General features: G+C 37.6%; 1 protein-coding gene across 1 annotated transcript; it reads left to right on the top strand.

The window, feature by feature from the left end:
* Positions 1-2,585: 2,585 nt before the first annotated feature.
* On the top strand, positions 2,586-24,645 carry QRFPR (pyroglutamylated RFamide peptide receptor; the record flags this gene model as incomplete). Its single annotated transcript, XM_081333221.1, has 6 exons — positions 2,586-2,925; positions 16,649-16,807; positions 18,359-18,420; positions 19,768-20,003; positions 21,875-21,972; positions 23,144-24,645. 6 exons carry the CDS (start codon positions 2,586-2,588, stop codon positions 23,539-23,541), a joined length of 1,293 nt encoding a protein of 430 aa, XP_081189347.1. The 3' UTR covers positions 23,542-24,645.
* Between the last annotated feature and the right edge of the window lie 321 nt (positions 24,646-24,966).

Here is a 24,966-nt window from a genome sequence, read left to right on the forward strand (position 1 = left end):
TGCTCATGTTTGGCTCCCGCAAGGATGGTTTTTTACATGTGGTCAAGAAACTTTGAATTATATTCCTGCTAATATTAGTGAAGCACAGTGTTGTCTCAGCTGGTTGATTCCTGTTTTGCTTTCCAAACAGCAAATTCACTCAAACTGTTCTCGATGTGGAGTCACGCTAGATAGCATTTGTGACTCTGAAACAGCTTTACTTAATAAAACAGAATACGTAGCATTGGCTATATCTATAGTGGGTGTGCCAGCGCTTGCTGCTGACGCTCATCTTAACATTAACGCTGTTGCGTGTAATTTGGCAAAAACAATTAATGCTACTTCTATAGCTATTTCGGCAATCAACCATGAGCTGCAAGCTTTGCGAAAAGCTATTTTACAAAATTGCACTGCTATTGATTATTTGCTTCTGCATCAGCATTTGGGTTGTGAAAGTTTTGAAGGAATGTGTTGTTTCAACCTTTCAGATGAATCACGAACCATACAGCACCAGCTCAATATTTTACACAATTTGGCCTCTAATTTGAAAATTGATACTTTAGGATCTTGGTGGGAAAGCCTTTGGGCTTGGCTACCCACAAGTTTATTGGGAAATGTCCTACCCTATTTAGTCATTATTTGTGCTGTTTTGTTCAGTGTCTTCCTTCCTTTTGCAACATATGTATCACAGCTTTCTGCCCTAAATACCCTCCCACACTGCCTCAGTATAAGCAATTGCAAGGATATTCCTCTCCTGATTATGACCCTTTCATTAACCCTTTTTACAAAACCTTGGCTAACAAAAAAGAAAAGAGTGATATGTAGAGATGGAGGTCAAGGATATGAAGGGACCATGTGCAGAAAACTGCCTGCCTCAGTATCTTGTTTAGGCATGTCTATGAGCTCACTCCAATTAGCACCGCCAAGGACTGCCAGGAACCATCAAGATATGTGAGACTCTACCCTGGCTGGGATGTTCTGAAAGATTGACAGGGAGCACACCAATAAACAATGCTTTTGCTGCGTGCTCTTTCCTGCTTGTTAAAACTGTATAAAAGTAATAAACTCTGCGTAGGCAGACAGACATTTTGGACACCCTGCGATGACTGGTCTCTGAATCCCACAAGTAGTATCACCCTTTGCTGATGAATAATTTTATTATAGGATTCAAGGATAAAAAGGATAGATAGTAGTTTACTGATTTGGGAAACTAAGTCCTTGGAAAATAAATTCTTAGCAAATGTTGAAGAGAAATGAAATTGTGTGACATGCCTAATCATTGTCACTTGTGCCATAGTACCTGCTTTAAATGTGACTGGGATATCAGCTCCTTGCAGGAGAGATTTATAAAAATGTTTTAATGACCAGTAAACCATTTCTAAAAGGTGATTTAGACTACAAAAAGAGGCCAGCGTCAAGATTGATGAGATAACTGGCTGGCATAGCTGCTGCATTTGTATACACTGCACGACCTTCAGTTTTTAAAGTGGTGGATGTAGAACACAACCAACTAGCAGTTGTTTTAATTGGTCCCACCATAGCCATATCTTCTTCTTACAATGCTTAGCAGGAGATGGGACAAAACTGCAAAGACAGCAACCGAAAGGAAAATGCAATTTTCAGAAGAATATTGGTTCATTTTTATGATATAGGTTCCCCACCCCAATCTATGTCGACCAAACAGCCTTTGGTTCTTTAAATAGCATTCCATTTATTATAATAGATATTCCTCCTGGATTTCAAGGGCTGCGATCATTAGATCCTTGTCTTAATATTTTAGGGATCCACTTGACTGAACCTCAGCATTGGCTAAATAACAGTAACCCCACTCTAAACAGGCCAGAGAGTTAAAGCAGCCTTCTTCAATATGTCCTCTAGGCATGCCAAATCCCAGGATTGGGGCTAGCTAGAAAATGTCATCCAATGCACCTGAGCTGCACCAAACTGGGAAACCACGTTTAAAGAATCCTCCGGTTCCCGGCGCTTCTCAGGCTCTCTCCTGCACAGCAGCAACCCTCCTACGCAATCTCCGCTAGCATCCTTCTCCCAGCTTGCTTGACTGGCCGCGTGTCAAGTCCCTACCAAGCGCCAAGCAACCTACGGCGGCTTCCTCACTTTCTTTCTTTCGCTACCCAACACTCGCTCGGCTCCGAGCAGCCGCCACTTCGGAAACTCCGAAGGCGGAGATCCAGCGGGGAAGAGCAGAGAAGCTGCCTTTCTCGGCTGGCTAGGGGCGGCTTGGCTTAACCATTCAATGGGACGCTTCATTCGCGCAGGTCTTAAGGGTAAAAATCAACAGCCAAGGGAAGCGCGGTTCGTTTGCCGCTCGGCGCTCCTCCCTGTCTAAAGTTTCGGGCTTCGAGGGCGGGATCCTCCGTCGCCCAGTTGTACTTTATTTTGCGCCGGGACGCTCGAAGTTTAAGGCTGTTCTTTCGAGGACTTCCGAGACCGGGAATCGCTTGATGCCGTCTAAGAAAAAGGCGGCTACTCTTAGTTGAACGAGACTCTAGCTCTTATTCCTTGAGTTTAAACAAAGCAAAGCAAAACGCCCGACAGCGCCTGCCATGTCCGAGGAGCGAGGGAAGACAGAAGAGCGATTCTGAACTATGCGATCCCTGAACATCACCCCGGAACAGTTCGCGCAGCTCTTGCGCGACAACAACGTAACCCGCGAGCAGTTCATCGCGCTCTATGGGCTCCAGCCTCTGGTCTACATCCCGGAGCTATCCGAGCGCTCCAAGCTGGCCTTCGTGCTCACTTGCGCGGCCATCTTCGGCCTGGCGCTCTTCGGGAACTGCCTGGTGCTCTACGTGGTGACCCGCCGCAAAGCCATGCGTACCGTCACCAACATCTTCATCTGTTCGCTGGCCCTCAGCGACCTGCTTATTGCTTTCTTCTGCGTCCCTTTCACTTTGCTGCAGAATATCTCCAATAATTGGCTGGGAGGTGAGCTGGAGGGGCTGCTTAGAGCCTCATCCTAGCAGGCAGGCAGTTTATCTGCCAGCGGTGTGTCTGCGCTTTGCTAAGAATCTGTGCCTCGAAGCTATCCTCACATGCCTTTCTGGTTCCTTAAGGTTGGGTTTCCTTTTCACATTACGCTTAAATGTGCAAAGAAGGGTTAGAAATGTAGGAAGGGGTGTCAGAATCTGACTTTGTAATAGAGAAAAAAGTATTCTTACATCTTTGGAGAGGTAACCCCTTTGTCTCTTCTTTCTATTGCTCTTGTTGGGATGTATATGTGTGAATTATGTGAAATATGTGTAGTTTACTTGCGTTTGCAAAAGTCCTTGCTTAATGGACAGATAATATTATCTACTTCATTCTTAACAGGTGCATTGTCTTCAGTGCTGTGTTGAGGAATCTTTAACCTTTTTGTTAAATCTTTAACATTAATCTTTAATGTTAATTCTTCATGTTTGAGAATTCTCTACTGGCAAAAGTCAACTTGGTGCTGGACTTCAGTTCCCATAATCCCCAGGGTCAACACATTGACCAACACATTGGGAAACACTGATTTCCATTTTACAACCATTCATGGTTCTCATAACATTATTAGTAGGTGAATATAATACAATATAGCATTTATATGTATGCAGTTAAATTTTTAATATATATATATATTAGATACAAGATGTGTGATAATCTTACTAGGATCTAATTTTAATAGGTATAGTATTTCCTATGGATTATTGTCGTGGTCATTTCTTTATAACTTGTCATGGCAGAATTAAAGTGTTCAGTAAACTGTCTTGACATTGTTTGTACATAATTAGGTATCATATTCTATGCATATAGTCAAACTTACAAATGAGTATAAATATATAACAGCTCACTTAGTATTTTAAAAGTATGCATTTTTTATCAGTATCTATACTGAACAGTATTTTTCATTCTCAATTATCTAGAATATTTGAGATTTTTGTGCTGCTGGAAAGGACCTCTGTTTTTGCAGACTTAGTATTGGATTGGTTTTATATTAATATTAATTTCATATTTGTAGTGGATGATGATCCACTGAATAATAGCACTTTGGATCCATATTCCCATCTTCTGCATCCATATTCCCTATCAGTATTAAAATTGGTAAAAAAAATCATTCCATTCATTTCACTTCAAAATTAGGTTGCACGAGAAGCTTAAACTAATAATGTTATGTACCAAAAATCACAGTCCTGTGGTACAATTATAATGCACAATAATCAGTCTTAAGACTGAACTAGAAATTAATTGGAATATGTTTATATGAGCGTCATCAGCTATAGTCCTAGTCTGGGACAGCCTCCCCTTTTAACAGGTTCTGTATGTTATCTTCTAAAGCACTAGATATTTTGCATAGTCAAAAATGCATTGTTTGTGTTTATATATGGCCCAGTCCAAGGTCTCCTTAATTAAGTTTTCTAAATTAAGTGCAGTAACAAAAACTGAAGCAAAACACATTTACCACTAGTGATTACCGGTATGTTATATATGAATCAGTAAATATGATATATCTATATATCTATATCTATATATCTATATCTATATATCTATATCTATATATATATATCTATATCTATATCTATATATATATCTATATCTATATCTATATATCTATATATATCTATATATATCTATATATATCTATATATATCTATATCTATATCTATATCTATATCTATATCTATCTATCTCTCTCTCTCTCTCTCTCTCTCTCTCTCTCTCTCTCTCTCTCTCTCTATATATATATATATATATATATATATATATATATATATATATATATATATATATATGCCATCAAATTGCTTTTGACTCTTAGTAACCACATAGGTATTCTCCATGATGATCTGTCCCTAACCTGTTCTTTCAAGTGTTCCAACTTATTAGGCAGGCTAATATTACTGAGAAAAGATAGTCTGTAGGTACCCAGACCATGAATTATGGAGGACTTTGAAAATAAAAACGAACATTTTGAACTGCTTTCAGAAATAAAATAGGAATCAGTGTGGTGGGCTGGTGGTGTGCACTTAACACCACAATAACTGAGTCCATCCACCTTGCTGCTGGTTCGTCTCCTCCTGATTTTTTTTAACCTTGCCCAACATTAGAGTCTTTTTTTTAAGAGAAGTAGGTCTTTGCATAATGTGCCCAAACTGTATAGTGTGTGTGTGTGTATGTGTGTGGATAGCTATGTATTGATATACTTGATTATAGTCCTTGACATTAATCAATGCATGGTTATTCTTAGTATTTATATATGGGCATACTTAAAGGTAAACTTAGTTTTCTGTTTTTATATTCCAGTGTTCTATATTGTTAATAAAAAGTATTTATCGATAATGATATGAAGCATTTCCATAATTTATTATTTATTTACAGGACCGCTCCAGTCAATTGGTTGCATAACTCCTTGTTATATACCGGTAATTGAGATTAAAACTAAACAATATAAATCAAATTAAAACAGCATTATCCATTGTAATTGTAATCCTATAAAACCAGGAATCGTAACCATAACAAGACTTCTTGTCATCCAGAGGGGATAGTCATAACAACTCATTGATCCTGGCTTGATGAAACAATGATCTATTCTCCAGTTTTGTGTAAACCAGGAGAGAAAAGGCTGATTAGGGAGGATACTATTCCACAGGAGGGTGATGGCAAAGCATCTTATCATATTTTGTTTCTCTTTGGCTTGGATGTATTACTGTTTTGGACAGAAAGGCTGTGCAGAGAATGGTGAGGATGGCAGAAAAGATTATTGGAAATTCACTCCCTTCTATCTAGGACATGGCATATAAGTGCTGCTTGACCAGGATCTACACAGACATGTCAAACACAAGGCCCGGGGGCCGGATCCGGCCCGCGAAGTGGTTTCATGTGGCCCGCGAAGCCATCCTGGAAACAGTGAGGGAACGGCCCCCACTGCCTTGGCCCTGGCCCAGAGACCCTCCTTCTGCCAGAGACCCTCAGATCTGTCCCACTCCTGCCCAGGCCCCCATAGGCACCCTTGATGCGAACGATGTAGAGCTGGCCATGCCCACTCAGTAGGCCATACGCATTCTAGCCATGCCCACCCAGTAGGCCACGCCCACCCTGGCCATACCCACCCGGCCCCTTGAGGGCAACCGCAGTGCTGATGCGGCCCTCAATGAAATTGAGTTTGACACCCCTGAAATAGGTCTGTAGATCACGTCGGAAGGAGCGAAGGTCGGGAGCCATCCGGAGCTCAACTGGTAAATGGTTCCACAGATCCGGCGCACCCACAGAGAATGTCCTCCCCCTGGGGGTCACCAGTCGGCACTCTCTGACCGGTGGCACCCTGAGGAGGCCCTCTCTGTGGGAGCGCACTGGGCGGAGGGAAGTTGATGCCGGCCGCAGGTGCTCCCTAAGGTACTCCGGACCCATGCCATGTAGGGCTTTAAAGGTCATTACCAGCACCTTGAATCTCACCCGGAAGGCAACTGGAAGCCAATGCAGCTCACGGAGCAGAGGTGTAACATGGGAGTATCGGGAGACCCCCAACACAACTCTCGCGGCTGTATTCTGCACCAGTTGGAGCCTCCGAGTGGTCCTCAAGGGCAGCCCCATGTAGAGAGCATTGCAGTAGTCTAACCGAGAGGTCACGAGCGCATGAGTGACTGTACGCAAGGCATCCCGGTCTAGATAGGGCCGCAACTGGCGCACCAGGCGAACCTGGGCGAAGGACCCCCCTAGTCACAGTTACTATATGGTCTTCTAAAGAAAGCTGTAAGTCTAGGAGGACTCCCAAGTTGCGGGCCCTATCTACGGGGGGTAATAACTCACCCCCATAGTAAGAGATGGAATACTCTGAGTTTCCTGAGATGCCGGCACGTACAGCCACTCAGTCTTGTCAGGGTTGAGCCGAAGCCTGTTCCTCCCCATCCAGACCCGAACCGCCTCCAGGCAACGGGACATCACATCGAGGGCATCACTGGGGTGGTTTGGGGTCGAAACAAAAAGCTGGGTATCATCAGCATACTGATGATACCCAACTCCAAAACCACGAATGATCTCACCCAGAGGCTTCATGTAGATGTTGAACAGGAGAGGCGAGAGGACCAACCCCTGAGGAACTCCGCAAACGAGAGGCCTCGAGGTCGACCTCTGTCCCCCTGCCAACACCGACTGTGAACGTCCCAGAAGGTAGGAGGAGAACCACTGAAGAACCGTGCTTCCCACTCCCAATCCCCTGAGACGCCGCAGCAGGATACCATGGTCGATGGTATCAAAAGCCGCTGAGAGGTCTAATAGGACTAGGACAGAGGAACATCCCCTGTCCCGGGCCCTCCAGAGATCATTCACCAGAGCGACCAATGCCGTCTCCGTGCTGTACCCGGGCCTGAAACCCGATTGGTACGGGTCTAGATAATCAGCTTCATCCAGGACCAAAGGGAGCTGATGCGCCACCACGCTCTCAACAACCTTCGCAAGAAAGCGAAGGTTGGAGACTGGACGAAAGTTGTTTAATACAGCTGGGTCCAAGGCAGGCTTCTTGAGGAGAGGTCTCACCACCGCCTCCTTCAAGACGGCGGGGAAACTACCCTCACTCAAAGATGCAGATATCACCGCCTGGAGCCAGCCTCGTGTCCCTTCCCAAGCCGCGTAAACCAGCCAGGAAGGGCACGGGTCCAATAAACACGTGGTGGAGCTCAGCTTCCCCATAATCCTGTCCACTTCCTCTGGAGTCACAGGATTGAACTCCTCCCAGATAACATCGACAAGACCCCCCATGTCCTGATCATCAGACTCTGCCCAGTCGGAGTCCAAACTGGTCCGAATCTGAGCGATTTTATCCGACAGATGTTGGCTAAACTCCTCGGCACGACCCTGCAAGGGTTCCTCTCTCACCTCCTGATTAAGGAGGGAGCGGTTCACCCTAAACAGGGTGGCCAGGCGATTATCTGCGGACGCAACCCATTTTCTTCCTCTTGCAGCTATAGCTTAACCACTTTCTCCACAACTTTCACCCTAAAGTGGAGGTTGGAGATTGTAATTGTCCAGTATATCTAAATTGGGTATCATCTTCTTGAGGAGGTACAGTATATGCTGTCAATTCTTTCAGAGAACAAATGTTCACAGGAAATCACATATATCACTTTTTTATCCTTACAACAGCTTTGCTCTAGGAACAAGAAAGACTTGGGAAAGCCATTTAATTAGTTCATGGAAGAGATTTGTTTTAAACTTCCTGATTGTAGCTATCTTTGCTGAATTTGAATTCTGAATGGAGAATTTTAGTCTCTTTTCCTTGAAATACTTACACTGCTCCAGGGAATTTCTCTTTTATTATTGTATGATAATCAAAGTCTTATTTTTTATATTGTGCAATTAGGGATATAATTGTTATACATTGCATTACGCTCTTATCTTGTTGCACATGTGAATATTTAGCTTACTAGTTCCACATCTCAGAGCTATTGCATTTTATGACTCCTTGAGGGCTAATAGTGAGCTTAGAAAATGGTGCTGATTTTGGAAATTATTGCAGAAATGTTAAATGATGAATAAGAATAAGCCTTTCAAATGTAGGCAAACTGTATCAGTGAAGTCTTTGTACTTAGAGCTAATGTAGTTCATCAACAGTAAGTTTTCATGCCACTAAAGAGAGTTGTAAAAATCCATTTTCTATTTACATAGGAAAATCTGAGATGTTCTAATGGTGTTCTAAAGAGATATTTATACACATAACTGTTTTTCTAGAATTACTGTCAGGAAGAGGAAATTGATTTCAAACAAAGCTACAAGAGACCTATAGCAAACTTAAATAAAATCACATCATTTGTATTAACCAAAGAAAAGGCTAAAATTACTGAATGCTACTTGATTAGATTTAGACACTAACTGCAGGTAGTACAATGGCAATTGAGATTGAAATTTTTATTGCTAAGCAATATGATTGTAAAGTGTGCGATCACATGTCCATGTTGCTTTGTGACAGCAATTCTAGCACTCAGTTTCTGGGTAACATGAGGACCACCCAGGTCATTAAGCAAAAACCTCATGTGATCATGACTTCTTACTTTCTGCTGGTTTCCCCATTGTCTTTGCAGAAAAAATTGGAAATCGTAATCGTGTGACTGAGGGGATACTGTGACAGCCAGAACTCCAAGGACTAGTTGTAAATCCCCCTTGTTCTGCACTGTCATAACTTTGAACATTCACTTAATGAATAATGATAACCTGAGGACTAGCTATAATGATGCTCTAAGAAATAATTTCACAAGACAGAATTACTATAGCTGAGATTATGCAGAACTGAATGCATATTAAGATGAATCATTATGCCTTTCTCCTCTTCATATCCTTTATCTGAAATATGTTAAGGATTACTTGTTCCTCATCAGAGAATAAAATGAATATTCATTTAGTAGATGTAAAATAGCAAGTCCTAAAGATTGCTCATGCTATTTGGATTCCTTGACTCAAAAGAACAGGAATATTTCTGATTGTTTTATATCTATATATCTCTATCTTTATATCTATCTTTATCTCTATGTCTATATATCCATCCATCCATCCATCCATCCATCCATCCATCCATCCATCCATCCATCCATCCAGGATAAGCTTTCTTATGCTGCAACTCATTTCATTACATCTAAGAGATGATGTATGCTGCAGCTCACAAAAATATGTGTTTTTAAATACAATTTGTTAGTTGGAAAAGGTTTTACCAGACTCGTCTTGATTTTTTGCTACCATAGAATTGGTAGAAATCCAGTGAGTTATTGCAGAAGAGTAGCAGAAAAGGCAAGGATTGGAAGTATTAGTGCTCTTTTGGTAGCAGGCTTAAAACTGAAAACAAGTTTTACTCCAGGTGTGACCAGGAGCAAAAGGAAAGTTTAATGCTGCACATAAGAAAGATGCCATTATTTATTCATTCAGTCGGTTAGTAGTCAAATTTATATTGCTGTTCATCTCATGAAAGAGTGATTCTGGGCATTGCACAGCAAAACTATAAAACAGTAATATAAAAAACCAATTTTTATACATGAAATATCAGAACTGTGAATCAAGATCAAAGTAAACTTGATGGGATAAAAGCCGGGACACCAAATACTGAACACTGACATCCTGATGCTATAATTGCTATTGATTAGCAGGCGGAATTACACAACCACTTTCACCTTTATTAAGGCTTAACAGGCAAAAGTAGTCTCTATATGTTAAAATCCTCTACCAGGATTTGGTTTGGATAATCTCTAAAGAGGATTGAATATGTGAGGACTACCTATGCTAATGCAGCTCAGTAAGAATGGAAATGTTCACATTGTGACTTCTACTGGTCAGTAGTAATAATAACATCTGTAAAATCTTTCTCCATAAGTGGAGAAAGTTGAATCTTTTAGCATGAGGTCCAGACACATAAAACCAGTAATCTGACAGTATATAAGGAAGGAAATATATTGTAACATCTATTGATATTAGCAGACCAAAATTGATTCAAAGCAGATTTTCTGTTGATAAGAAAATTATAGGTGTTCTGTACATAGCTGATCAGCCTCGGATTGGCTAATCCCACTGGCGGGAAACCCTGGATACCGGGTTGGGTGCCTGAGGCAGGGCGGGAGATTCCAGCCAAGGGGTTGGCCAGCGTCCAGGGGCTGCCCGACGTATACAGTTACCCGGGGCTTGCCAGCCCCAGATCATCCACGTGCAGTCTAATAAACAGTTCAACCCCAGATCCATCTCCCTGTTATTTGCCGCCGGTCCGGACACAACAATAGAGAAATAGTGTGGCTATTGACAAAATGGTGTTTATCAGTGACTACCTTCTTCTAAGGGACGCGGTGGCTCAGTGGGTTAGGACGCTGAGCTTGTCAATCAGAAGGTCGGCAGTTTGGCGGGTCGAATCCCGAGTGCCGCGTAGCAGAGTGAGCGCCTGCTACTCGTCCTAGCTTCTACCAACCTAGCAGTTCGAAAGCACGTAAAAATGCAAGTAGAAAAATAGGGACCACTACGGTGGGAAGGTAACAGCGTTCTGTGCACCTTTGGCGTCTAGTCATGCTGGCCACATGACCACGGAGACATCCTCGGATGAGCGCTGGCTCTTCGGCTTTGAAACGGAGATGAGCACCGGCCCCTAGAGTTGGAAACGACTAGCACGCACGTGCGGGGGAACCTTTACCTTTACCTTTACTACCTTCTTCTAACAGAACTAAAAGATGCCTATCTCTATGAACATCACCAGATGGGCCACAACAAAATTCAGTTGGCAAGATGGTCTGCACACAAAAATGGAGAGGCATTCTTAAGTCAACAAAAACATGAACATCTTGAAAAAATACAGGTTAAACTAAAATAAAAAACATCTGACCAACAAGATAGCAATAGTTCATGTGGTTATATGGTGAAAGAACATAAAAAATAGATTTAACAGACTGAATCTGATAAATAGAATTCATGAAGCATAGAAAGCTGATATAGTGACATAAACAAGACACAGCATAAATACATACATAGAACTATTTAAAATAAAATCCAAATCGGTGGTATGTATGAAGATTTCATACCTGAATTAGAGTCAGACATATTGAAAAGTGAAGTCAGTCTCTAGAAAATATTGCTAAGAATAAGCAGTTGTTGAAATATCAACATTGGGAATAGTGCTAGCAACAGGAAATATATTTTAATAGTAACATATGTCTCAGTGGTGTCTCAGCTGATATTAGAAAAAATATATTCATAATAATAAAACAAAAATCAATAATTTCTATGTTGATTCCATGATGGTTGGCTTATGTTAATGAAATTGAGACTAATTTTTTCATGGTTTCCAGAAACTATTAATCCTTTATTTACTAAAAATTTCAAAGTTACTGATGCTTTTTACTTTATCACATGATGCTTTGATTATTCAGCCATTGTAAAAGAAAATACTAACTACACTCTTCATTGATATATGTACACTCATCTGGAAGTGCTACTTAAGTATCTGTGTGAAGCAAATTTACTTTAGGAATCATAGTTGGCACAAACGTTTTCTATTCCTTTCTCCATCTTATATTCTGTGTAATGAATTTGTAATTATTTTTATGTTCCGTAATAATCAGGAATACTTGATTTCCTAGGAAGCTCTGGGAAATAAAGCAATAGAAGAGATCCTTGAAAAAGCTGGGGGCAAATCTCATTAGACACATGAGGGTTTTTTTATCAAAACCCAAAATTAAGGACCAGATTGTGATGAAGAGAGGACGGTATTAGAGATCTTTACATTATAGGTTTTAAACAAGCATATGTGTTCCAGAAGTCCTAAAATAAATCTATAATTAATAACTGGCCAAACAATTCATTGAATAATCATTGAAATTAAAGTATAAAGGCTATCAAATAAGTAGCTGACATTTTATATGGAATATAGTACAAATATCTGAAACCAACATTCAAACACTCAAATAATAAACAGCAATGATTTGAGTGAGAGGCAAAGATTTCAGAAAGAAGCATATTTATTTTAATAGAAAAAAGCAGGAGCTTCAGGGAGTAACATATTTAATTCAGACTTTAAATTCAAAACTTAATTCAAGAGTAAAATGGCCTGGAGTCCAAACAGTAGCACACTAAGTGCAGAATGAGATAAATGCAATAATATAAGAAAATGGCATCAGAAATGGATTACTTGCCAGCAATTCTTACTAACTATATAATCTTCAACTTATAACCAAAATTGGCAACATAACTTCCATTACTACTGTAAGTGATGTGGTGGTAAAGCAAGGCATCAAATGACAGCAATGCTTAACAGCAATCCCGCCACTTGCCATCATTAACTGGGAATCATGAGTTGTTAAGCAAGCACCCATCCCAATCCAAGCTATTCTCAGCTTAGTCCTTCCCACTTCCAAGTCTCAGTATGGTAAGGGACTGACTTCCACTGCCCCACCCTTGTGTCTCCCTCCTTTATATGCACGTTGGCCCCTTGCCTTCCTTGGCTCATGCAGTGCCACGAAGTCCAGAATCAATCCAGGGCACTTGCAAAAAGCAGAAGCAAGCAAGAAGCAGTGCCGGATCCATGGTACAGTAGGAAGCCCAGCTCAGTGCAGGGCAAAAGGATTTCTTGGCATGAAGGGCAAGGCTGACCATGCCTTGTCAGTAGCGGGAGCAAGAAGATGTTGAAGTTCACAGTGACAGGGGCAAAAAAGCATAGATGGAGGAGATGGGTGGGTGGGTGTTGAAGTGGGATGCATACCCATTTAACAACCCAACCCATTAACCCAAGATTAATGATAATAACAGTGTTGGGATTGCTGTTGCTAAGTGTCTTGGTCATGTGATGTCTCATAACTGTATTTCTTAGCAATAGAAATCTTGTCTCAACTTTGGTTGTAAACCGAGAATTACCTTTTTATAGTTGGTAAGAACTGATGACACATCAATCATTTCCCATGCCATTTTCTTATATCCATGCTTTTATCTAATTTTGCATTCAGTGTGCTATTCTTTGGACTCCAGGCCATTTTTCTCTTGAATTCAGTTTGTTGCTCTCCAGATTCTGAATTCAATATGTTACTCCCTGAAGCTCCTGCTTTTTTCTATTAAATTGAATGTGCTTCTATCTGAAATTTTTGCCTCTCTCAAATTATTACTCTTTGTTATTTGAGTGTTCGAATGTTGGTTTTAGATATTTGCTCTATATTCCTGCTTTTTGACTGCCTTTCTACTTTAATTTCAAAGATTACTTAATAAATGGTTTGACCAGTTATTAATTATAGGTTCATTTTGGGGCTTCTGGAACACATATGCTTGTTTAATAACTTTTAATGCAAAGATTCCCTCTACTGCCATTTCATCATCACGAAGCAGACCTTTGCTTCTGATGAGAACCCTCATATGTCTCATTGGATTTGCTCCCAGCTTTTTCAAACATCACTTTAAGGATCTGTTCTGCCACTTGATTTCTCAGAACTTCCCAGTAAATCAAGTATTCCTCATTATCATCATACATAAAAATAACTATATACATTGCCTAGAATATTGCAGCAATATGTATCATTATTGCAAAGATTTTGATATTTTACAATAACACTTTGTACAGATTATAGTAGTGAATTTATTAGCAAACCAGAGATTGTTGAAAAGTAAAATAAAAAGATAAAATCATGATATATGTATATAATTGAGTTATCATTGATTATTTTGAGGATAAACAACAGGTAGCTCCATATTTTATCTTTTTTAATGTTTTAGTTTTATTACTTGTTTTATTGTTTTATGTATTATAAAGAATTTTGGTCTATTACATACCTCCATACCTGTCTCCTCAAAGTTTGGATACAAATCTAATTTTGCCTCAATATTGAACAATCTCTGATTATTTTAAATCAGGAGGGGAAACAATAAATTCCCGGTTTTGAAAAAAAAAACCAAGATTGTTTATATACAATCTTGGACTTGATTTTTTTAACTTTAGTATTGATTTTGGTTTAGTACTTTAGAATGTGTTCATATGTGTGTTTATGTGTGTGAGCAGCTCCTATAATTATCCAGAATGATACTGCTGACTGGGAATGTCAAACTTGTATTCTTGACATCTGCTGGGCACACAGTTTGGCTTTGGGAAAAGTTGCACTAAATCATAAACTATGTATTACAAATGGCAAGGGAAAGACTGCATGTAATAGTTGATTAGCATTTATGGGAATCACAACCATTGATCACTGATTTTATTTAAATATAATTTTGTTTACGTGTTACTTAGATTTAGTATATGGAAGTGGAAATTATAAGAGACAGTTTGGTGTAGTAGTTAAGGCATTGGATTAGAAACTAGGAGACTGTAAATTCTAAGCCAGCTGAGTGATCTTGGTTCAGCCCTTTTCTTTCAACCTTAAGAAAGAGGCAATGAAAAACCACTTCTGAAAAACCTTGCCAAAAAAACTGCAGGGAGTCCAGGCAATCTCTGAGACCTGGACATGATTGAAGGGAAGAAAAAGAAAAGGAAATTGTAGTTTTCATTCTATCTTTATTTTTGAAAATAAAAAAGGAAGCTGAATTATAGTAGTTTCATTACAAGATGTTGGAGAGGTTACATCAAGCTAGGGCCTGCCCTCTCATATTTTGTTGGAATTTTATCTCATTTTCTCTACATTTAAATTACATTTTGAGTCTGGTCTACTGATGTTTGATATATTTTTCTTTATAATATAATAGCCTTTTCCTCATTTTGAAACATCACTTTGCCACATACCAATTGAAAATTCAGCGTTATAATTGACTAGTCACTTGGTCTCAAATCTTATCATAAAACCAACATTGATCTGACTGATGTTTAATGAGCTGTAATTGCCATTCATTACATACAAGACCTTGTGAATGATTCTGTAGAGGTAACAGCTAGGGCTTTTCATTGTAACTGAGAAAGGAATAGTTTATTTTTCTGGGGGGGAAAAGGCCAAATACCTTTTATTTAAATGCCTAAGTGCAGATGATTAGTGTTGAGAGGCAAAGTTGATTTGTAAATGAGCTTGAGGAAAAGCATCACCTTCTAATTGGGGTGCAATTAGTAAGGACATTTTGAATACCTCTAAAAACTAGGCATTTATAAAGTTATTTGGGAATGCTGAATGATAGACATTAGCCATTGTAATATTAGATTAACTAGTATGGCTGCCTTAATTTGAATGGTGTTTACAAGATACTGGAAAGGTCACACAAGGTTATTAGTCCTAAATGACATGCAGTTTACCTCTGCAGCACTTTTGCAGTATGATAGGTTCTCTGTCTCCTCTCCTACGGTTTATCTCCCACAACTTCTTTCAAGACAAGGCTTTTCAATTTGAATCAGTTAGGTTGAAGCTTTCTGATAGAAAGTAATGCTAAGAGTACTAAAAACAAACACTTTGCATAATTGGTTGAGCCAGTTTGTGGAAATGTTTTCTTCAAGCATCTTCCTGTTAGTTTCAATGTGAGGAAATTAAACATTCAGTATATTGCATTCTATAGTCAGTGTTTCTCACTACAGTTATAATGTTTCTGTTGTTTATTACAGAGGATTTTACTGTGAAGACAACCATGCTCATTCACCAAAGACAGGAGGAAAAAAAAAGAGGAAGCATTTCCTTGCTTTAAATCAGTTTCTGTTAAACTTTATGGCAGATTCCATCAAATAGTTGCGGGCAAGATAATTTTAATGTTGTGCTTTTAGAAGAAGTGTAGATACAATTCATAATGTTACTTAGTGCTAGATTCAAATGGCATTCTTTGAAAACTTTCAGTTGAGGTGTTTTGTATTATTATCCTCTATTAGAAAAATACTGGCAGTCCAGGAAAAATCACTACCAAGTTTATCCACCTTTAAAAAAAAAACAGGAAAAGCAAATTATTTTTGTTGTGCCTATTGAACTTAGCATTGATTAAGTCAGGGCTTAATCCACACATTTCAAAGAAATTACTTCTTTCTTAAAATTGATGTTGCTTCTTGAAATGTTGCCTGTTTCTTGATAAATAAATAAATCACCATGAAGGCAATATCAATTCTGTTAAAGCCTTAGTTCAACCAACTGCCCTGGAGTTCTTAAATTGTCCTTCTAAGTTGTCCTTCCTGCAGGCTTAGTAAATCAAAAGATGTGGCCACCTGCACATTTCTCAGAAATAAGAACAAATAAACAATATAGTTGAGCCTGGTTCTGAATAAGTTAATAATCTGATTAATTTCTTTTCTTTATAGGTGCTTTTGTCTGCAAGATGGTGCCTTTTGTGCAATCTACTGCAATAGTTACTGAGATACTTACAATGACTTGTATTGCTCTGGAAAGGCATAATGGCATTGTTCACCCTCTAAAAATGAAATGGCAGTATACCAACAGAAGAGCATATACAATCTTGGGTAAGTTCCCAGACAATTGCTTTTACCTTTTCTTTCTTTTTTTAAAAGAATGCTCATATAATTAAAAAAAGAAAAAAGAAAGAAAAAAAAGAAAAACCAATCTGTTAAGCTCATACAACATTAGAGTAACAATAGTCTGTAAAGCTGAGTGTTGCCATTACTTTGGCTGCTGACTTTTGTGAAAATAAAAAATCTTGAGTTCTTTAACCAAAGCTCCTTTGGAAAGCCATTTATTTGCATCTTCTACAACATTAATTCTAAATACATGTCTTATTCCTATTATACAATGGTGATAATGTATTGTGTAAAGAAAAAAAGAGGAAGAAAAATGTCTAATGATTTTATTTAAATATTTTAGTATAATCCAGTATTTTTAGCTTAGAACTTCTTGAAATAATTCTAAATCTCATTCAGACATTTTGGCTAAGTCAGAGCAATAGGCCTGTTGACATTTTGCCCATACTCTCATCTTTAATTTCTCAGCCTTCAAGCAACAATTAATCTTGCTTGATCAGGTTCCCATATCCAAAAGGCATATTTATGTTTAGGCTAATAGAAATAGCAATCCACTGAATCAACCTAGAAAGTCATGAGTAATTGACAAGGAGCCAATTGGCACAGGGATTTGAATGAGAGCTAATGGATACAATTTTCCTCTGACTTTTGAAGTTTTTCCTATTTCTGCTAATGACTGGACTAGTAGTGTACAGAATAGAATGACAAATATTGACCAGCAATGCATCAACAATGAAGTAATAAGTATATGCATTCAAAAGACTTTGGACTACATGAGCATTCTTGTAAGTGCTAACACTGTCAATACCTTATCTTAATTAAGTAGCACTTATCTACAATGAATTTTATTTTTAATGAATGAGAAATGGAGAAATACAGTACAGGTAGTCCTTGATTTATTTCTGTTGCTGAGTGAAACATTGGTTAAGTGAATTTTGCCTCATTTTATGATCTTTTTTGCCACATTTGTCAAGTGAATCACCACACTTGGGAAAATAGTAACACGGTTGTTAAGTGAATCTGGCTTCCCCATTGACTTTGCTTGTCAGAAGGTCACAAAAGGTGATAACATGACCCCATTACAGCACATCCATCATAAATATGATTCAGTTGCCAAGAGTCTGAATTTTGATCACATGATCATGGAGATGCTGCAATGGTCGTAAGTGTGAAAAACAGTCATAAGTCACTTTTTTCAGTGCTGTTCTAACTTGAAATGGTCACTAAATGGATCGTTGTAAGTTGAGGGCTACCTGTAATTATAATTTCCATTTGAACAGTACTATTCCTCTTCCCCAATTTTTTTTTAAAAAAACATCAAATCTATAGGATTCTGTAATTAACCCTTCTTTAAATAAAGCTCTTTGTTTTGAATCTTCTGAGAATACATGAAAAAAGTTTTATCTCACCTCTCATTTTGATCATGTTTCATATAGTAGCTAATGTTAAAAACAACTACCAAGTGCCAATGGCCCAAATAATATTTTAATTTCCTGTGTTGTTTTTGTTAAATCACTAACAACTATTTACTTTTAGGCATTGTTTGGTTGTTGGCTGCTGCTGTCGGTTCACCAATGTGGCATGTACAAAGAGTGGAGGTATGATTGTGTTGTACACTTGCACTTATTCAGGATGTTTTGTGTAATACTGTTTAGGAGCTGAATATAACCTGTAATAAATATGTAAGGATCACTTTTAATGTCTGCAGGATTTGATAAATGTCAAAAAGTAGAGCGATTGAAACTCTACCTTTATAAAAATATGCATCACTTGTGCAACACCATAAAAATGGACTGAGCTTTGACTTCAGCATGGCGGCCATCATCTTGACTTTTCTGACTATATGCTACAGACACTCCTGCTTTGCAGCAGATAGTTAGAAATAGCATTTATGATAATTATACATTGAATTTCTGCAGTATAAATCAAGTCAGTTGATGGAAATCATGGTATCACATAGACAAATTTAATTGGATTGGAAATATACACAGGTAATCCTCATTTAGCGATTGCCTCATTTAGTGACTGTTTACAGTTAGGATAGTTGTCAGGACCCACCTCAATCCACATCTTAGGAAATAAGAACTCTTGGATGCAAGTTTAGTCCAAAAGGAAAATGTTTACTAGGATGGAATCGATTGTGGGAATACAAGACGGAATCTGACAAAAGTTACATTTCAATCCTATATAAAGCATTCCCATTTCAGCCCCTCCCCTCATCCATTTGGTCAGGCTGTCATCAGTTGCTAGGTGTCAGGTCCTTCCATGGGAAAGGGAACTCTCCTTGGTTTTATGGTTATTGCTTTCCTTTTCAGTTGTAAATGAAGATACAATCCAGACCTGTCTGTCCCCCTCCTTCCCCCAGTTAAAACATCCCCTGTTGTTTGAAAATCGCTTTAGTAACCATCCTCTCCCCCCCCTTGGAGAGATGGCAGAATCCCCAGAAATAGCACGTTGTTCTACCTATACAATTATGAAATGTGATATAAATGGATTCTGACAATAGTGATGAAAAAGTAAATTTACAACCATTTTTCATATTTATGACCTTCACAGTTCGATAAAGCAAAGTAAAGCTGAAGTCAGATCATGAGCACAATTGCAGTTTCAGTTAGTAAAAGCTTACTGGTCCCAATTGCGGTTGCTAAATGAGGACTGCCTCACATATGCTGATTATACACAAAAATGGTCATAAAATTACAGTTTTCTACAGATAAACCAGGTTTGCTTATTAAGTACAAAATGGGTGGTATGCATGCTTATTCCCTTGTTTTTTATTGATATGTACTGTATAGATAAGTAGTCCAAGCTTGGATGATTTAATATGAGATCCACATTTAGAGTTATAGTTTCCTATGGATGAACATTCCAACTTTGGACATGTTTTCTTACAGATAATATGTTGAAAAAGAAACCTGTACTAACCTCTGCTTACTGTGTTTCAGAATAAATATGACTTCCTTTATGAAAAGAAATATGTTTGCTGCTTGGAAGAATGGCCAAGTCCTGTTCACCAAAAAATTTATGCCACTTTCATTTTGGTCATTCTTTTTCTTCTCCCATTGATGCTGATGCTGTTGCTGTATAGCAAGATTGGTTATGAGCTCTGGGTTAAAAAAAGAGTTGGAGATGCTTCTGTTCTCAAGAGCATTCATGCAAATGAGATGTCTAAAATTTCTCGGTTAGTATATATAATTTTATCTATATCACTTTGCTATGTTGAAAAAGTTTATTATATTGCTTCCTGTAATTTTAATATCATTTTTATATTACTTCTTATAAATTAATATTTTCCTATTTCCTAGGATTCTTTAAAAACATCAGTGAGCTTATGGACATTGATTATTTGCTAAACAAGTTTTCCCTGAAGTCTATTTTTAGGGATTTATTTTTTGAATGAAGCTTTAGAGAACAAAACTACATGTAACTAACAAATATACCTGCAAAATTACTTAAGGCATAATTAAATGTGAAGAAGAAGAACACTCCAATAAAGCATTGAGGGATTCTTCTGTTCATTATTTGCAATGTCTTGGTCATTTATATTATGATGTTCTTTTATATTAATATGCTCACCCCAACTTCATGGACTGAAGAGTTGCAAGTCAAAATTCTGGGAAGGAGGGAGATAGGAAGAGAGTATGGGTATAGGTGTGGGTATTTAATTGAAAATCCAATTATTCCAGTTCAGATCTCCAGAGATGGCCTTCCAAAATGTGTTCAGAGTTCACAGAGCCTTATAAACATTGTTTAAATTCCAGCATTAGATTAAATTACAGTTTAAATAAGCTATGATGACTGGGCTCATGCACTGTGTGGATCCGTAAATTATAATTTACAAATCACAGTGTCTGGATTCGTACAAAAGCCAAAATATTGCCACACAAACTATTTTATTACTTAACATGTGAATCCATCTCTTAATTACCTCTACTATTCATTTCAAAATGGCAGGTTTTTTGTTTGTTATCCTATGTTGAATTATCCTGTACTATAATATCCTCAACACCATCTGCTTAAGACTTCCTGTAGACACTGCTACATCCATTACCAGCCTGTTGTTCTATAACAGACATGTCAAACACAAGGCCCGGGGGCCAGATACGGCCCGCGAAGTGGTTTCATGTGGCCTGCGAAGCCATCCTGGAAACAGTGAGGGAACGGCCCCCACTGCCTTGGCCCTGGCCCAGAGACCCTCCTTCTGCCAGAGACCCTCAGATCTGTCCTGCTCCTGCCCAGGCCCCCATAGGCACCCTTGATGCGAACGATGTAGAGCTGGCCACACCCACCCAGTAGGCCACTCCCACCCTGGCCATACCCACCCGGCCCCCTGAGTGCAACTACAATGCTGATGTGGCCCTCAATGAAATTGAGTTTGACACCCCTGTTCTATAAGATTCAATGGACAGGGCTTTTTCCTTGTTCCAGTAGCTACGTAGCATGACTGGTGAAAACAGATCAAGGGCTTTTTCAGTGGCCATGGCACTTTAGGAGACCAGGATAAAACCGTCCCTAGCAGTTGGACTGCCTAGTTTATTTACTTATTGCATTTGTATTTTACCTTCTGGGAGATCAAAAAGTTGATTTCTGCCCATGTTTTATCCTACTCATACCTCTGAAAGGTACCATGTGCTAAAAGAGAATTATTGAACTAAAGTCATATTGTGACACTACGACTGATTGAGAACTTCACCTGGATTCCCAAAAATCATGTTCAATCTTTTAGTTCCTAATTTACTTAGTTTCATAAATGAATAAATATAAGCCATGAGGTCTAAATGATGGTGGTGGTAAAATCATACCATTAAACTATTTTAATTTTCGATTGCCAAATTGCCTGCCTTCCTGTTTAGAGAATGTTCTCCAGAAGGAAAGTATATAATTTATTTTAAAAATAAAATATTAAACATTTAACTAGATATATGAAAATAGGATGCTCTCCGTGCAAAGTATCTTCCTTCTTAGTGAGATCTAGTTTTTCCCCCTACAAATGATTTGTGTTGTTTTCTATCAAAATGCTTTTGATCAACAGTCCAAACTATCTCTTTTCAGAAAAAAGAAGCGAGCAATCATGATGATGGTGACTGTTGTGGTTTTGTTCGCTATTTGTTGGACACCCTTCCATGTAATACACATGTTGATAGAATACAGTGAGTAGTTTGTTTTTATTAAATAGTAGGAGAGAGAGGATTATTTTGTTTAAAGAAAAACAAGACAATATGTTAAACTACACTAGAATATTGAATTTTATAATGTGCTATTATAATAAATGTATTCCAATAAAGACAATTTTTCACGTTTCCTGGAATGTATGAGTCAAGCATAATACAATTTAATAAATAAGTAGTCCCCTGTAGTCTATTATTAAAAGCATCATTTATATATAAAAGCTATTTATGCTTGAGTGCATATATCTATACAGATAGAGAATGTGGAAAGTTGCCTGACGGATTTCTGCCTAATAATGATAGTGAAAGAATATGATTCATACTGTGGCTGTTTTTAGGATCCTAGAATTAAAAAAAATATTGAAATATTGTATATGGCAATCGTATTTTAATATTGTTTCATTTGATTAAATGTACTATCTATTTAAAACAGCATTTAAATTCCTGTTGACAAATGCCTATCCATGTGAATATTTTACTAGGCAATGCTTGATCTTTAGTTTTATGCCTCCCTTTCTAGTGAACAAATTTAGTCATAAGTAATGGAAGATTAATAGTGCAGTTTTATACATATTATAAATGAAGTAAATAACGTAGGTGGATAATTAGACTTTTTCTATCATAGGTGTAAGAGAGCAAGTTTGGTGCAGTTGTTAAGGCATTAAATTAGAAACTGGAAGATCATGAGTTCTAGTCCTGCCTTAGGAACTAAGCTTAGTGGGTGATCTTGGGCCAGTCACTCTCTGTTAACCTGAGCAAGGAGACAGTGGCAAACTACTTCTGAAAAAATCTTGCCAAGAAAACTGTAGGGACTTGTTCAGGCAATCTCCAGGAGTCAAAAGTTTACTTGAAAGCACACAAACACACAAAAACATAGACATAGGCTTGTTTGTAAGGCGTGAGCCAGTTTATTAGTCATCAGCTTAAGTTATTCACTATAAATTATGCATTTGTTGTGTATATGGCAAATAAAATTTTAATAGCACGCTTCTTAATGAATTTTGTCTTATAATTAATTTGGTATAAAATTCATTCTGGAGTAATTGGTTTTTTATTTCTACTTAACTGGTTCAGATACATAATGAGATAAATGATTGAATAGATAATTCTTGTACCATTGAAGAGATGCTTAAACGTATTTTTCTCTGTGTAGGTAATTTTGAAAGAGAATATGATGATGTCACTATTAAGATGATATTTGGAATTGTTCAGGTAATTGGATTTGCTAATTCTATTTGCAATCCAATTGTATATGCCTTTATGAATGAAAACTTCAAGAAGAACTTTCTTTCTGCCATTTGCTTTTGCATTATGAGAGAAAACTTGTCTCCATTCAGACAACACAAAAACCTGAAAATCACAGTGATGCAGCATGAGGAAGGGATCTGTAGAAGAGAGTTGGTATCCCTGGAAGAGACTAAAAGAGAAGCATTCAGTGAAGGGAACACTGAAGTAAAATTCTATGATCGATCCTTTCCTAAAAAAACATCTGGAAGACACCTCGCTTTGTCCTCATCAGAATTCACTGGGCACACTTCCCTGGAATCCTAGCAAAAATAGATCTTTGTGTTCCAATATTTGACAATGGTTTTTCAAATGTTATATTTAATATATATAATATGATGTTTTGTGTTTGCCTCAGTTGAGGCTGGTGTACCAAGTATAGATATGGTCATCACTGCATTAGGCAAATAACCCACAATGGTTGATTTTCATTGCCTGAGACTGTTTTCTTTTTCCATTTTGTTTTTTAAAAGATACATTAAAATCTGTAATATCTGCTTTTTAAAATTGCAGCTGATGTTTGAGAATAGCTTATGTAGTTGTGATTAAATAGCACTTCTTGACAAAGGGAGAAAATGTAAGATAATTTTGGTTAAGTATCTTAATTTTGTTTACCGGTAATTTTGGTAAATTCCATTTATAGTAATCGTGATTGTAAAGTTTCTTCAAGAAAAGAATAGTGATTTCTTAATGTTTATTATACGACATGTTTGAATTGAGAAAATAATATAAAATCCATTAATAGAGTGAATCTAAGCTGGAATTGAAAGACAAAATTCATAAACATTAAAATAATATCAGCATGTAATAGATATTTTTGTTTAATATTTTTATAGACTGACAAATGTAGATTAAAAAAATCCATTGATCTTTACTATAGACCAGAGACCACATAGATTATCTGAATAAGAGATATTTAAGTAGACACATAATTAAACATTTGGTAGCCAATGATGCATTTCATATATAATTGGCTGAATTTGTTGTGACTTTTTTCCAATAAATGTGTAGAGAATTACAGCCTAATGAAACAATATAATGTAATATAATTCTGTTAATTTATTGCAAACCCATGCAATATGCTTTTGTATGTAACATTTGTATGACAAATGAAATAGTGTCTGGATACATTTATTAAACTGTAAGGTCCAAAAAGAGTATAAATTCAAAGAAATTATGTATTCCAATAAATAAATTTATCATGTATAAATGCAAATAAATAAGACTAAATCATTTAAAGGCTGTTCCAACTGATATATGCAAATATGTATCTGTAATCGTGCAGTTGGAGAAGAAAACATTTATTTAGTGTGTAAATGGCTGTTCAATTTTTATTTTTAATTTCCTTTTCTTTTTTAAAATAAACAGTTGAAACTATAGCATCTATTTTCCTCATGATTAAATTTGTTGATGAAAAAGAAGGGATTTTTGGATGTGGATTAGGTTTTTATACAGGGATCTTTTTAATAGAAAGAAGTAGATATTATTAACAGATTAGCCTAGGGTAAAAATAATAGAGCAGAAAAATTATCTACATAAGCCATTTGTGTTTGTGTGTGTGTGTGTGCGTTTACACATAGAGTGTGTAAAACGTGTACCTGACCAAATAGTTTAAAACTGTTTTTGGTGATAATATTAAGAATTTAAAATTTATAGCGCCATTGTTGAATTTTGATTTCCAGACAGGAAAAG

Source organism: Vipera berus, assembly GCF_964194415.1.
Source record: "Vipera berus genome assembly, chromosome: 7".
Classification (NCBI taxonomy): domain Eukaryota; kingdom Metazoa; phylum Chordata; class Lepidosauria; order Squamata; family Viperidae; genus Vipera; species Vipera berus.